This window comes from Peromyscus californicus, unplaced genomic scaffold (assembly GCF_007827085.1).
Source record: "Peromyscus californicus insignis strain IS unplaced genomic scaffold, ASM782708v3 Scaffold_19__1_contigs__length_69161282, whole genome shotgun sequence".
NCBI lineage: Eukaryota > Metazoa > Chordata > Mammalia > Rodentia > Cricetidae > Peromyscus > Peromyscus californicus.
In genome coordinates, this window is record NW_026294491.1 from 1588931 (window position 1) to 1603976 (window position 15046).

Here is a 15046-nt window from a genome sequence, read left to right on the forward strand (position 1 = left end):
CCCCCTGAATTCCACAGACAGCCTCTAAATAGGACTCAGAAGAGGGGAGTTCTGGAGTCATTGCAGCCTCAGGTCCCCAGGCAATGGCTCCCTCTCAGGGAGAGGGTGCCGACTGGGCAAAACGTCTAAGTTTCACTTTCAACCTCTGTTGAGTTCTTCTGCCTAGATGTTGATGACGTAATACTTGTTCTCACTCTTCATTTGAAGAAGGTTCTGAGATAATCCAATCACTGTCGCTCTGGTTTATAAAGTTGCCCCAGAGCCACCCAGAACCGGACGCTCAAGGGCCCAAGGATGGGGGCCACTGTGCCCCCTGATCTCCTCCTGCTGCTGGCGGCCCCGTTGTTCTGGGTTCAAACTCGCGCAGGTGTGTGCGACCCAGGAGGAAAATGGCCTTAGCAGGAAGGGGCGAGGGCGGCACCCAGGAAGTTGCATCTCCCAACCACCCAGCTAGACCTTTCTGCTCCCTTCGGGAGGAGGGTCGGGGGTCTCACAACACGCTTCCCCCAGACTCGCACTCGCTGCTCAATTTCACCACCGCCATGTCCCGGCCTGGTCTCGGGGAGCCGCGGTTCATTTTCGTGAGCTACGTAGACGACACGCAGTTCGTGCGCTTCGACAGTGTCGAGGAGAATCCGAGAGTGGAGCCCTGTGCCGAGTGGATGGAGCAGGAGGAGCCTGAATATTGGGAGCTACAGACCCAGACAGCCAGGACTCAAGCACAACAATCTGGGGGAAGCCTGATGATCCTGCTTCGCCGTTTCAACCAGAGCGAGGACGGTGAGTGACCCCGACCCCTGCGTCTCAGGACCAACAGGGTTGTCCAGATTCGCTGGACTGCAGTGTTATCCGAGACCTGCCCAGTTCCTTAACCAGAAAAGAGCCTGCAGGGATAACCTTGGACATGGTCCGCAGTTAGTGGTGCTGCACTTCCTGAGAGCGCTGACCACCTTGTCTTCGCTAGACTCTCACACACTGCAGGGGATGCAGGGCTGCGACATGGGACCAGATGGGCGCCTGCTCCGCTGGTACAACACGATGGCCTATGATGGCATGTATTTCTTCACCTGGGACGAGGACCTGAACTCCCAGACAATGACCACCAGCACTATAGCTCAGATCTCGCAGCAGAAGTTAGAGGCCCATCTGAAGGCTGGCAACTGCGTGGAGCTGCTGCAGAAACACCTGGAAAAGGGGAAGGACACAGTGCTGCGCTCAGGTGCCCTGGGGAGCCATACCCTGCCCAAGAGTCCCTCAGGCTGCTTGCTGGGTGTTTGGAGAGCTGGGGGCGCATGGGTGGGATGAGAGAACTTGGGGCATAGCTCACAGTTTGAGCAGTGCTCAGCAAGCACAAGTTCTGGGTAAGATCCTTCCTTTGGAGAAGGAAGAGCAGAGGGAGATGGGTGAACAGGAAAGCTTTAACTCACTCCTCCCTAGAGACCTGGGGGGCAGCAATCTCTTTGGGTTCCAGATCTTTGACCAAGAATGACTCCTTCAGAGAACAGCCCTTCTCTTACTGACAGATGAGAAGTTTGTTTTCTCTAGCAGGAGGCCAATCTTTTAGTAACTGATGAACAGTTTCTTTACTTGGGCAATGGCCCTGGACAGACGGGGGATTTTCTCTCAGGCCTCCCTCTACGCCCCACACTCAGTGTCTCTGGAGTCTGATGCCAGCTTTTCTGAGTCTCCGGCCCTCACTCAGCTCAGGACCAGAAGCCCTTCAATCAGTCTGCAGAGCCCTGAGGCCTCCTACCACATACTGTCACACTCACATCCTACAGCACCCCAAAGAACAGATTACCCCAGTGCCTATGTGTGCTCTAGCTGGGGTTTATTAATATATGGACACCCTAATCCCACCCCAGTTCTCCTGTCCATTCCTGGAATGGTCACATGAACACTGCTGAGTCCCCAGGAGAAAGCAAGATGCCTCATCTTCCCAACTCTTTCCCTCAGACCCACCAAAGACACATGTGACCCATCACCCCATACTGAATGGAGAAGTCACCCTGAGGTGCTGGGCCCTGGGTTTCTACCCTGCTGAGATCTCCATGACCTGGCAGTTGGATGGGGAAGACTTGATCCAGGAAATGGAGTTTGTAGAGACCAGACCTTCTGGGGATGGAACCTTCCAGAAGTGGGCAGCTGTGGTGGTGCCTTCTGAGGTGGAACAGAGATACACATGCCATGTGCATCATGAGGGCCTGCCTGAGCCCCTCACCCTGAGATGGGGTAAGGAAGGTGTGGGTGCAGAGCTGGGGTCCTAGTAAGCCCTAGCTCTTCTGGGGACCCTGAACAGGGTCAGCACAGAGAGTTGGGAGGTCCTCACCTGCCCTCCCTTTCCCAGAGCCTGCTTGGTACAAGAAATTCAGCATAAATGACTCGTTTGTGATTCTTATCATCATCATCATCATCATCATCATCCCCCGCCTCCTCTGCCGCCTCCTCATCTTCATCCTCAGAGCTCCGGTGTTTTGCATGGGTATGTAGAAGAATGAAGGTAGAGAAGAGATGTGCTCCGAGTTTCCCTGTCCCACTGAGGGTGTCAGGCCATAGGTAGTATGTGCCCTGCTTAGGTAATGGGATGTATTCTCCACGTCTCTGTCTGCTTAGCCTGGGACGTTTTTTCTTGAACGTTCAAAAGTAGAGCGAACTGAAGGGCAGTTTTTGCTTGGGGATGGTTCTGGTGACTGAGACCTCATGCCCAGCGGTCACAGGTGGAGGTCTCACTGGGGACAAAACTCCAGGAAGGTATTACATCGCCTCAGATCTGGAAATCTCCCTTGGGCTCAGGACTAAGGGGCTGCCTCTAGGCCGGTGATTCTCACTCCACCTGTGGTCATAACCCCTTTGGAGGTTGCACATCAGATACCCTGCATATCAGATTTACATTATGATTCGTAACAGTAGCAAAATTACAGTTACGAAGTAGCAAGAAAATAATTTTCTGGTTGAGGGTCACCACCACATGAGGAACTGTGTTAAAGGGTCCCAGCATTAGGAAGGGTGAGAACCACTGGTCTAGGCCCTCATGACTGCCTGCTCCATGCCACCCATGCGTGGTTTTCTTTTCTCAGGTGGGAGAGAAAGGAGCACCACTCAGGAAGCAAGGAAGTGTGGTGAGGGGTGCTCTCTGAGCCCCTTGGGGCCATGAGACCTCGCCAGGCCCATAGTTCCTTAGTCCCTCCTTCAGCCTCAAGCCTTTGAAGCCTGACCAGGTCCTGCTTTCTTCTTTCCTAGGCAGGGACAGTCGCCAGGACTCTAGCGAGATTGCTGTGGATAATGAGGTGAGTAAGACATGGGGTAAGACAGAGGACACATGATGGGGCTGCAGAGAGTCTTTGGACCTGGACATTTGAGTCACCACTTTATAATGACCACCCTGAGTTTGCTCTGAATCTTGTAGGAGACGATGCCTTGGTTTTGGAGGACTGAGCACTATGAGGATCATGCAGGCCATGTCAGACGTTTTTAGACCAATCGATTTCTCACCCTAAAAAGGTATCTGCCTGTCATCCAACCACTCTGCTGGTGTTGTCTCCCTGGGGCTCTCAGAGACCTTTGCTTAGTCTCCTCACTCAGGGGTCCCCACGTCCCCACCTCTTGTGGAAGCTCCTGGAACAGCTACTGCAGAGTGGAATCTTTATTTATTTCTATTTATCTACCTATTTATTTATTTATTTTTGGTTTTTTGAGACAGGGTTTCTCTGTGAAACAGCCCTGGCTGTCCTAAACTCACTCTGTAGACAAGGCTGGCCTCCAACTCAGGAAGATCTACCTACCTCTGCCTCCCAAGTGCTGGGATTAAAGGCATATGCCATCACCACCTGGCTCAGAATGGAATCTTTTGTTTTGATTCCCATCAGGCATCTTCATGGTCAACTTGACTGAACTAAGAATCACCTAGGAGCCGCCCCCTGGGTGTGTCTGTGAGGGTGTTTCTAGCCAGGTTTAACTGAGGAGGAAAGAGATCCTTTAACTGTAAGGTGGCTCCACTCATCAGCTGGAGTCTCAGGACAAAGGCAGCAGCACACTGGAGCCCCTTCCTGTTTCCTGACCAGGACATGAGCAGGCCATCTCTCAACACTGTGAACAGAGGTGGGCCCACTTTCCGGTCTTGAAGACCTGATACCTGTCTCTTCCCTAAGTGGCTTCCCATCAGGTATTTTGTCACAGCATCAAGGGCACAGGGTTGGACACAAAGCTCCATCCTCTCACCCACAGCTCCCTGAGTAGCACCCCCTAATCCTTTACTCAGGCCAAATTGGGATCTAAGGCTTTGGTGCAGAAAAGAATTGTGGACTAGTAGAGTTGGGGTTTAATAAACATCTTTTCTATCTTCTTATATTAAGGTGGCATAAATCTATTTACTTGTTGCGTGTGTATGTGTGAGAGCCATAGCTCATGTGTGGAAGCCACAGGACAACTGGCTGGAGTCTGTTTTCTTCGTCAACCATGAATGTCCAGGGAAGGCACACGGGGAGGCAAGCGCCTTTACCACTGACCATTTGGCTGGCCCAATACAGGTATTTTTTGAAGGTTTAATCACTTATGTGTTACTTTTAAAGACCCATTTTTAAAGGACTTATCTGAGTAGAAGCTTTCAGTGAAGACAGCCTGCATCTCTTGTGGATCTGTTCCTGGTATCTGTTCTTAGGCTTCCTTCATTCATTTGGCCAAAATTTTAAGCTATTCTGCAGCCTTGTCCTCATTTTCCTCAGTGCAATGTTTCTCCAAAACAGTACATCACTGTCTGTTACTCCACGCATGGAGTAACAGGATGCTGAATCTTGGGTGTGTTGGTCCTGAACTTCTTACCTTCTTTATTTACATTCTTACGAGACATTGACTAACATCATCAGCTTCTTTAGAAAGATTGAAAAGCTTTCAGATTCTGCTAGCTCTTTTGGGCCCCATCTGCTGAAACATCGTAGTATCTATTAGTCCAGGAACCTCTTTGTCTCTTTTGCCTTCAATAACCAAGTTGAGAACACCCAGACTGGCATCCACAATGCATCTATGAACAGACTTGCCCTTCCTCTGTCCAGTGTTCCTTGGTCTGTAACAAGAATGTCCCTACATATTCCAGACTCCTTGCTTCATGGGAAAACCTAGTTTGTCCTTGACTCACTGATTCGGGCCATGTAGCCCTTCCACTATCCCCCAGAGCATCATCTTCTGTGGCCATTCCCTTCTCATGGAAAGTACAAAGCTTGCGTTCATCATCCACTTCCATGAATATCTGACGGGTGGCTGGGGAGGAGATAGTGAGCTCCATCCTGACACAGGCCACCCCCTAGGAAGTGCCATGAAAAGAACCAATAAAAGTATTTTAATGTAGACTTTAAACAGGAGGATTAAGAGAGGTGCCAAGAAAAGAGAAAGATAAAAGTTAAGAAAGACAAGCGAGGCAGTGGTGGCGCACGCCTTTAATCCCAGCACTCAGGAGGCAGAGGCAGGAGGATCTCTGAGTTCAAGGCCAGCCTGGTCTGCAGAGTGAGTTCCAGGATAGCCAGGGCTACACAGAGAAACACTGTCTCAAAAAAAAAAAAAAAAAAACCAGAGAGGAAGGAAGGAAGGAACTAAGGAAGAGACAGATATACCTACAGCATGTGTGTGGGTTTGTTAGACTTTGCTACCTTCACAAATAGCCATATTAACTATTGGGATGAAGTTTGAAGCTATTAGCCTCAAGAGTGTTGCTAAGGAACCTAAGTGAGATCAGCAGATGGTTTTACAGGGACACCTGACAGGGTTACAATTGTTAAGGTGACTCTAGACCACAGTGATGCAGGAAGAAAAGACATCTCCTCTGTAAACATGTTAACAACTTGAGACTCCCAGAGACCATCTTGGGAGAGGACTGGGGTTCTATTCAAGGTTGCACACTTCCTTGCCTTAAGCCCGGATCATCATTACTTTAATCCTGCTCTTCCAGAGGACCCAGCTTCAATTCCCAACACACACATGTTGGCTCCCAACCTTCTGAAACTCCAGTTCCAGGGTATCTGATGCCTTTTGCTGGCCTCTTTGGGAACTGTCAACTTTTCTCAACCTGTGCAGATGTCATTTTGGAGCTCAGGGCCTTCTCAATGCAGCAATCACTCAGAGTGAGGCCAGCAACACCACCACCTGGGGGAGAGCCTCAGAGTCACTGGGATCTTGCTCTTTGTGGCATCACCACCTGCATCCAGTGCCTAATCTGCCATCTCATGGACCAATGCAGGAGCTGCAAAGGCAGGTGCACCAGCCCCCACCCACAACCCCACCTGCCACTGTGGCTTCAATTTGCCCCACATTTTGCTACCCAGCACCTCACAGCCAGAGGGGATGAGGACCACCTTGAGCTGCCTGGTACAGGAAGGAGTTCACCACAGCCAGGAGCACAATCCAGGGCAGCTGAGGGTCTCCATTCCCGGGTTTGCATGAGACCCAAACCAGAGGACACTTCTCCCAACACCTTGGATTCAGTTTACTGAGAACCTGGGGGACCTCAGGCTGCTCCTCCAGTAAGAACCTCTGCTGAGTTCACCCTCACTAGCTTTACAGCCCTGGGTCCCAGGAATTTCATCAACTCAAAGAGAGATGTCCCTGAGACTCCAAGGCAAGCCTGCAGGCACCTTTAGCTCCTACACAGCTTCAAGAGAGCCACCCAGCCAGCGAAAGGCCATGCACAGCGAACCTTGTGCAGTGCAGTCTGCAGGGTGCTGAGTCTCACCAGTGCATCCAGCTGCAGGAGCTGGATGTGGACACCCGGGAGCCCAGGAGACTCTGAGCCTGGAGCTGTCCCAGAAGAGGACAAGGACTCAGAAGCTGAGGTCAAAGATGACAGCAGGGAGGACTTCACCCCTCTTCATCCTGGCTGCCCTCTTGGTGCCTTTCCTCATCCAACTCCCAGCTCTCAACAGCCCCAGTTGCCCAGGTGAGCCCATGGCTGCTATGGATGCTGTGGCCCATGCTGCTGCCCTGAGCTGGCTATGGGCCTTGGAGTGAAGCTTGAACACCAGGGAATCCAGAGAGGTTCCTGTGTGAGAGGTGGCCTGTTGGTGTGACCACAGTGACTTCATGCTCAGCAGCTCTGCAGACTGTAAAAGTAAGTGCTGAAGAGGAAGGAAGGTTGCTGGCCAGTCCCCACCCGTGAAGACAGTCAGCGGAAGAAGCAGACAGTTCCTCAGGAGCCAGTCCCTCAGCCCTGACAGGACATGGGTTTTCTTTGTTCTGCAAGTGCTTCTTCCTGCAGCACCTGGCAATCCAACACTGCCTGAGTGAGATGCTGAACTCCCCTGGGGTTCTTTGCATCTTTCCCTAGTATTTCAAAGCAGTAGTCTAGGGCTTCTGAGGTCTTGAGTTTGCATAGTAATCTGTGCAGTGAGCAAGACATCAGAAATTAGAGCATCGAATCCAGGTGTGGGCTTGGATTCTGAGGGGGAATCACAGACTAGCTTCGAACATCTGTGTTGATAGGGACTATAGAGATGCCTTGAAAGTGACAGAGTTTTCTGGGTGTATCAAGGCAGCAACCAAGTCCATCCTGGGAAATTGAGAATAAAATGGAGCAGCAGTGGGAACCATCATGTGACCCTTGCTGCGGAGCTCAGAGGAAAGAAGCAGCCATGCTCACAGAGTCATAGACCACAGGGAGCCATGAGACTAGAAAGGGAAGCCAGCATGCCATGCTGACAGCAAGGGTGTGTGTATGTGTGTGTGTGAGTGTGTGCATGTGTGAGCACAGGCTTGGGACCATGCATGAGCTTATATAAGTATAAGAAGATTAAGAGGAGTATAGATGGGGCTGGAGAGATGGCTCAGAGGTTAAGAGCACTGACTGCTCTTCCAGAGGTCTAGAGTTCAATTCCCAGCAACTATGTGGTGGCTCATACCATCTAGAATGAGATCTGGTGCCCTCTTCTGGCCTGTAGGCATATATGTAGGCAGAACACTGTATACATAACAAGTAAATATTAAAAAAAAAAGAGGGGTAGAGATGAACAGCTCTGAATGTTAAGAGACCTCAAAAATGAAAGCAGGAAGTTGGTTGTTCCAGGGATGTTAGAGATCAGGACTTGTTAGCACAGTGGTGAAAACATCTTCCCACATCTCAGAAGACAATGCATTACATCCACACAGGAAGAATACTCCTAAGGAATCAGGGGACAGTGCAAGAAGTCACACTGAGAAGGGAGGAAGTTGTAGTATGAAGGAAATATCAACAGGCAGGAATCTGGCACTGAGGTGCCGGGACTGTTATTCCGAAGTGCAGATGGAACCCTTGAGGAGCCCATTAGGACCCGCCACCCCTATTGTGACTGGAGACCCTTGAGGAGCCTGTTAGGACCCCCCTGTTGTGACCGGAGACCCTTGAGGAGCCTGTTAGGACCCCTGTTGTGACCAGAGAGAGGACTGTGAAGGGCTTGGTGAGAGGAGGTGCAGTCTTCTCCAGGAGGGGCAGGACAAGGAGGTACTCTGGTTGATTGAATGGACACTTTTATTAGTGTTTTTTCAGACTTGACAAGGGCACTTGCCTGAGGCACTGTATGTGACCTTGGAATTGGAGTGTCTGAGGGAGGTTCTTTTGTCTAACAGGAGTGTGGGTGGCATGATGAAAGTGCCCACAGAATGGACTTTCCTGTGGCCTTAATACAAAGTGGGGTTTGGTCCATAAACCCTACCTTTGGCAAGACCGCACTCTCCACTGGCAAGCAAGAGGAGGTGAGAAGGGACATTTGTGTACATGCAGCCAGGAGAATGCTGGAAGGCACAAGTCCACCTTGACAGGGGTTCCACAGAAAATGGACCTTTTATGCCAAATGGAGGAGGCAGCAGCAAGCAGGATCCAGGCCAGCTTAGTCTCCATAGAGAGTTCCAGGAGAGCTAAGGCCACATAGTGAGACTTTATCTCAAAAATAAATGAGTAACTACATAAACAAAAAATGAAACAACAACAATAAAAAAGAAAAAAACTGTGTCTGGAGGAAATTGTTAACTGGGTCCATAAGGGCTGAGAAAGTGCAGCTTACGTGGTCAGGAGTCAGGGCAGGAAATGTCAGCAGTCTTCCCCAAGGGCTGAGTTGTGTGGTTGAGATTGTGGGCTTTGAGGAGAAGGTAGGAGCTGGGGACAGAAACAGCAGGAAAACAAGGAAGACATAATGGTTAAAAGTGACACCATAGAGTGACTTCAGGAAGATGGGTGAGGATTCTGATCATCCTGATTGTGAATCCAAGAAGTCCATATTCTGGATAAGTTCTGCGTCTAGGTGATGTCACTTTCTATTGGTTCTAGTGACCTTTGTTTAACTGCGGTCTAAAAATAACAAGTCACACATTACAGATAGAAATAACATTACATTTTACATTTTGGCCTGTCTGCCTAAAGGAATCAAATTTCTGTCTCTGGTCGATGCCACCTGACACAAAAACCATCCTCTGTCAGTGTCCACCCTGTCCACCCTGCACAGGGCTGAGGTACTTAGAGGCCACCTCAGTTTTCAGATCACTGTCCCACACCATGCACTATCCATCTCCCTCCTCTCCTCAGCTCACGGGTCATCTCTCATCACCAAAGTGTGAGCGCACAACAGCCAGTTATGGGGTCAGTCCTGCTCTGTGAAGTTGTTCACTTCTTAACCAGTCTAATTTATTAATTAACTGGAACACAGGAGTGTCTATACAGCCACACACGGAATGTGGGCAGCGTTCACTGCTGGGCTGCATTCAGCCACCTGCAGGAAGGTGGTCAGCTGCACTGAAGCTATGTTCTGTCTTCACACAAACTTAGGCTGTGGAATGAAGACCATTGTAAAACACAACAGTTGGGATCAGGGAGCATCATCTGGGGACAAACACTAGGAAACCCTGGGTCTGGCAGGTGGCTGCTTTAACCCGTTCATTCACATAGGAAGAACACAGATTCCAAACCAGTCAGGCTTGGCAGTGTGAGCTGCCCCCTGCAGGTGAACACAGGACCCTAGTACTCTGCTTTTAAAAGAAACTGTTTCTCCACTGCATTCCTGACCAGCTCTGGGTCTTCACACTGGGGTTGGAAAGAGCAGAACAGCTGCACTTATCCAGATATTTTCCACCGGGATTACCATCCGACAGATTCTGGGCCTGGATTCAGGGAGACAATGTTATTCACAGGGCTCGTGCTGAGGAAAGAGGCAGGATAAAGTTCCATGTTCCTAGAAGTGGCTTTCAGGCTCTGAGAACTGAATGTAAGGTTTGGGTTGGGAAGTGTAGACTTTTGGTTTCACTTCTTACTCTGTCGGTGGCTCTCAAGTTCGTACCCACAACAGCAACCTCACCTCACACTCTCAGTGGGAGCGGGTTGCTAGAGAACGTGATAGAAATCTCTGTGAGGACAAGTTACAGAGTCCGGGACCAGTCAGGCCTGTGCTTTGGCTCCGGAGAACCCTGAAGACCCGGATCCCTGTCCTCCGCACCCTCCTCCCTGTCCTCCGCTGCCGCCCTAGGCTCCGCCCAGACCCAGGCAGGTGAGTTATGGGTCCAGGGGAACCAGTCTCTTCCGTGAGAGCAGGATCGGCACCGGAGAAGCCGGGTCCCAAAGTCGCCCGGCCAGACCCTCCCGCCCTTCTCCACCCGCGTCCCGAGCCCCGCGCCCTGCTCCCCTCCCGGTCCGCGCACCCGCCCGGGGTCCCGGGAGGAGGGTCGGGGTCTCACCGTACCCGCCCCCAGGCTCGCACTCGCTGCGTCATTTCCGCATCATCGTGTCCCGGCCCCTCCGTACGTTGCCATTGGCTACGGGGACAATTCGCAGTTCGACAGAGAAGCGGAAACTCTGAGAGCCAAGCCTCGGGTTCCATGGGTAGAGCATGAGGGGCCGGAGTACTGGGAGCGCCAGACTCGGATATTCAAGGAGCACCCACAGAATTTCCGAACGTGACTTCGGAACCTGCTCCACCTCTACCACCAGAGTCAGGACGGTGAGTGTCTCCCGGGTTGGAGGTCACGACCCTTGACGATCCCACGGACCGAATCTCCCCGACCCCAGTGTTCCAAAGTCGGTAGGAGGCTGCGGGATCCGCTGTGAGAGTCTGAGGGCTTTTTTGTTTGTTTGTTTGTTTGTTTGCTTTTTGGTTTTTCGAGACAGGGTTTCTCTGTAGCCCAGACTGGCCTCGAACTCACAGAGATCCGAGTCTGAATTTTGCTTTAGGTTTGAGGACTATTCCTAGGGGTGGGCTGGGCTGAGTCCCAGGCGGGGCACACTATCCAAGAGATGCATGACTGCCCAAGAGTTATAAGAGCCGGAGGACATGGGTCCGATTGAAGTCCCAGGTCATGTCATGGCTCTTACAGCATTTTCTTTAATAAAGACCCCAGGGTAGTGCGCAGCACTGGTTGACCATATGCACAGTTTCACTTTGTCTCTCAACCCTGATCGGGTTCTTCTCTGTGGACACCGATGATGCACTCGCAATTCTCATTCCTATTGGACACCTAGTTTCTAAAGAAGCCAATCAGCGAAAAGGTGGTTGCAAAGTTACACAGTCAACAGGAAGAAAGACCACAGAAATGAGGACCAGGTCTTCTGCTATCTGGCTCACGCTGCTGGCCAGCTCCTTAGTTCTGATCCAGACCCAGGCTAGTGAGTGAGGGTTGGGGAACGAAAGGGACTCTGTGGGAAGGAGCAGGGCGCCGGGTGGGGGCGGTACCCCGTCAGCGCACCTTAGCTGCCCTGGTCGGTGTCTCCCCTGCCTTCACCGGGAACCCTGGGCCGGGAGTAGGTTCCGGGTCTCACCGCGCGCGCGCCGCCCCCAGGCTCGCACTCGCTGCGGTATTTCCACACCATCGTGTCCCGGCCCGGCCTCGGGGAGCCCCGGTTCATCGCTGTCGGCTACGTGGACGACACGCAGTTCGTGCGCTTCGACAGCGACGCGGAGACCCCGAGGGTAGAACCGCGGGCGCCTTGGGTCGAGCAGGAGGGGCCGGAGTATTGGGAGGAGGAGACACGGAAAGCCAGGGACACAGGGAAGAACTTCAAATTGAACCTTCAGACCCTGCTTGGCTACTACAACCAGAGTGACAATGGTGAGTGACCACGGCCCGGATCACAGACATGACCCTCCCTCTCCGCTTGAACCGGCCTGGGTCATCCTGACACGCTGGGTCGAAGTTTCATCCAAACACCTGCCCAGACCCTAAAGACCCCGCAGAGTTTGGCTTAGGTTTAGGTTACACTTTTGTTTCTGAACGTTCGGGTTATGGACAGACAGTTATGGGCAGGGTGGCCGCAAGGTGGCGCTGACCACCGTGTCCCGACAGACACTCACACGCTACAGTGGATGTACGGCTGCGACCTGGGGCCGGACGGCCACCTGCTCCGCGGGTACTGTCAGGAGGCCTACGACGGCCGGGACTACATCGCCCTGAACGAGGACCTGCGCTCCTGGTCCACAAACGACTTGGCCTCACAGATCTCTAAAAGCAATTTAGAGGACGTAGACGAGGCTCACCACCAGAAGGCGTACCTGCAGGGCGCGTGCATTCAGTGGCTCCAGAGATACTTGGAGTTGGGGAAAGCCACCCTGCTGCGCTCAGGTACCTAGAGACCCCTCCCTGCTTTTCCTAGGTAGTGTGGAGGAAAGGCTTGGGGCACACTCAGAGGAAGAACGCTGTCCAGCAGGCACTGGGCTGAGGAATAAGGAGAGGGAGACTCCAGGCTGCTTTTCCCACAGGGTGACTAATTCTTTTACAGAAGGTCAGCCTTGATGATGTCCCTGGACACACGGGGGATTTTCTCTCAGGCCTCCCTCTACGCCCCACACTCAGTGTCTCTGGAATCTGATGCCAGCTTTTCTGAGTCTCCGGCCCTCACTCAGCTCAGGACCAGAAGCCCTTCCCCTCCATCAGTCTGCAGAGCCCTGAGGCCTCCTACCCCATACTGTCACACTCACATCCTAGAGCACCCCAAAGAACAGATTATCCCAGTGCCTCGTGTGCTCTAGCTGGGGTCTATTAATATATGGACACCCTAATCACACCCCAGTTCTCCTGTCCATTCCCAGAATGGTCACATGTACACTGCTAAGCCCCCAGAAGAAAGCAAGATGCCTCATTTTCCCAAATCTTCCCCTCAGAGCCCCCAAAGACACATGTGACCCATCACCCCATACTGAATGGAGAAGTCACCCTGAGGTGCTGGGCCCTGGGCTTCTACCCTGCTGAGATCTCCGTGACCTGGCAGAGGGATGGGGAGGATCTGATTCAGGACATGGAGCTGGTGGAGACCAGACCTTCAGGGGACGGAACCTTCCAGAAGTGGGCAGCTGTGGTGGTGCCTTCTGGGTTGGAGCAGAGATACACATGCCATGTGTACCATGAGGCCCTGCCTGAGCCCCTCACCCTGAGATGGGGTAAGGAGGGTGTGGGTACAGAGCTGGGGTCAGGACTGAGAGCTGGGGTCATGACCCTCACTTCCCTTCCTGTCCTTCCTTTCCAGAAACCCCTCAGTCCACTGTCCCCATCATGGCAATCATTGCTGTTCTGGTTCTCCTTGGAGCTGTGGCCGTTGTTGCTGTGGTGGCTGTTGTGAGGAAGAGGAGGAGAAACATAGGTAGGACAGGGCAGGGTCTGAGTTCTCTCAGCCCCTTTTAGAAGTGTGCTCTGCCCCACTAATGGGAAACATCCACACCCCTCATTGCTCCTGTCTCTAACCTGGGTCTGCTGTCAGTTCTGGAACCTTCCTAGGGTCGGGGTCTTCCCTGGTCTCTCACAGCTTTTCTTCTCACAGGTGGAAAAGGAGGCTATTATGCTCATGATTTAGGTAAGTGTGGGGAACAGGATTGTCCCTGAGGCTCTTGGGGTGGAGCCGGAGCTGGTGGGGAGTCCAGTCAGCCCATAATTCCTCCTCCACCCACATCCTCTCAGTGTCCTGAGTGTGCCTTGTTATTTCTTCTTCTGCAGACTTGTACAGTTCCCAGAGCTCGACTAGTCTCTGGAGACTTGAAAAAGTGACACCCTGGGGGCTTGGGATTGGGGCTGAGGCAAAGGGACAGGGCTGGGTCCCAGGTCTCAGATTTACACATTTTAATGAGTCATGGTAAGACTGACTATTCACGAATCTTGTTCTATAGCTTCAGACAACTGCCTCGAGGGACTGAGGAACACGTTCTGACTCAGGAAGAACCAAACGTCTGAAGGTGTTGCTTTCTCCTAAAAGGACAATGAAGATCTGGAGTCCACCCCTGCTTACCAGGATGCTGACCTTTCAGGCACCAACCTTCCTGTTCCCAACAGAACACCTCCATCCTGCCTGTTCTCTGCTACAGAATTGCAGCTCCTGACTTCCCACTGAAAATAAAAATCTGATTCCTCGCTGGGCCTTTCCTGCTGTGTCTGTCTGTGCCAAATGGAAACACAGTTTCCATCAATGTAGTGCAGCAGCGTCCTGCGGTGACTGTGACCATTGCACAGATGTTTGTGTGCTGAGTTGTGACACACTTTCATTATTGTAGGGAGACCACACTATCAGCCACCATTCTCATGAAAATGGTTTTCCTTAAAAAAGGGGAGAGGTATGAAGAGTGGCATGAACAGTCAACACTTGGTTCAACTCTGTTGTCTATCGTTAGCCATCTAGTGTCTCTACTGCCCACACAGGCCATTAAAAGGACTGGGATGCCAGGTTGCTGGAGAGATGGCTCAGGGGTGGACTGTCTGCTGCTCATCCAGGGGACCCGAGTTCAACTCCAGCACCTGCATAAGTGGTTCACAACTCCTGTAACCACAGCTCCATGGGACCTGATACTCTCTTCTGAGCTTTGAGGGCACCTGCACTCACAGGTGTACACACACACACGTAATGTAGACCAGGCTGGATTTGAACTCACAGAGATCCACCTGTCTCTGCCTCCCAAGTGCTGGGATTAAAGGCGTGAGCCACCACTGCCCTGGCCACCCAGGATATTTTTACAAGGCCTTTGGTTTCTGGTATATAAAACAGGTATATAAATCAAATATTTACTGATAATAAAACATTAAAATTTTTTTAAAACCAAGTACTTGGTATACATACATAATTTTACCACTT

The 15046-nt window shown here is 51.8% G+C and overlaps 2 protein-coding genes across 8 annotated transcripts; both read left to right on the forward strand.

Annotated features, from left to right (window-relative positions):
• The first annotated feature begins 271 nt into the window (after positions 1-271).
• LOC128114255 (H-2 class I histocompatibility antigen, Q10 alpha chain-like) lies at positions 272-4345 on the forward strand. Of its 4 annotated transcripts, XM_052744102.1 has the most exons (9): positions 272-367; positions 511-780; positions 965-1219; positions 1957-2232; positions 2348-2482; positions 3078-3119; positions 3241-3287; positions 3407-3501; positions 3701-4345. In XM_052744102.1, exons 1-8 carry the CDS (start codon positions 295-297, stop codon positions 3473-3475), a joined length of 1167 nt encoding a protein of 388 aa, XP_052600062.1. In that variant the 5' UTR covers positions 272-294; the 3' UTR covers positions 3476-3501; positions 3701-4345. The 4 variants fall into 4 exon arrangements, with proteins under 4 accessions (XP_052600062.1, XP_052600059.1, XP_052600060.1 ...); XM_052744099.1 differs by lacking the exon at positions 272-367 and having other exon boundaries at positions 389-780; XM_052744100.1 differs by lacking the exon at positions 272-367 and having other exon boundaries at positions 389-780; positions 3867-4345.
• A 6224-nt stretch (positions 4346-10569) lies between these two features.
• LOC128114256 (H-2 class I histocompatibility antigen, D-37 alpha chain-like) lies at positions 10570-14331 on the forward strand. 4 transcript variants are annotated; one of them, XM_052744105.1, is made up of 8 exons: positions 10582-11021; positions 11459-11602; positions 11776-12045; positions 12280-12555; positions 13095-13370; positions 13457-13570; positions 13748-13780; positions 14091-14331. In XM_052744105.1, the coding sequence occupies exons 2-8, from the start codon at positions 11530-11532 to the stop codon at positions 14129-14131; spliced, it is 1083 nt and encodes a 360-aa protein (XP_052600065.1). In that variant the 5' UTR covers positions 10582-11021; positions 11459-11529; the 3' UTR covers positions 14132-14331. The 4 variants fall into 4 exon arrangements, with proteins under 4 accessions (XP_052600066.1, XP_052600065.1, XP_052600063.1 ...); XM_052744103.1 differs by having other exon boundaries at positions 10583-10940; XM_052744104.1 differs by having other exon boundaries at positions 10940-11043.
• The last annotated feature ends 715 nt before the right edge of the window (positions 14332-15046 follow it).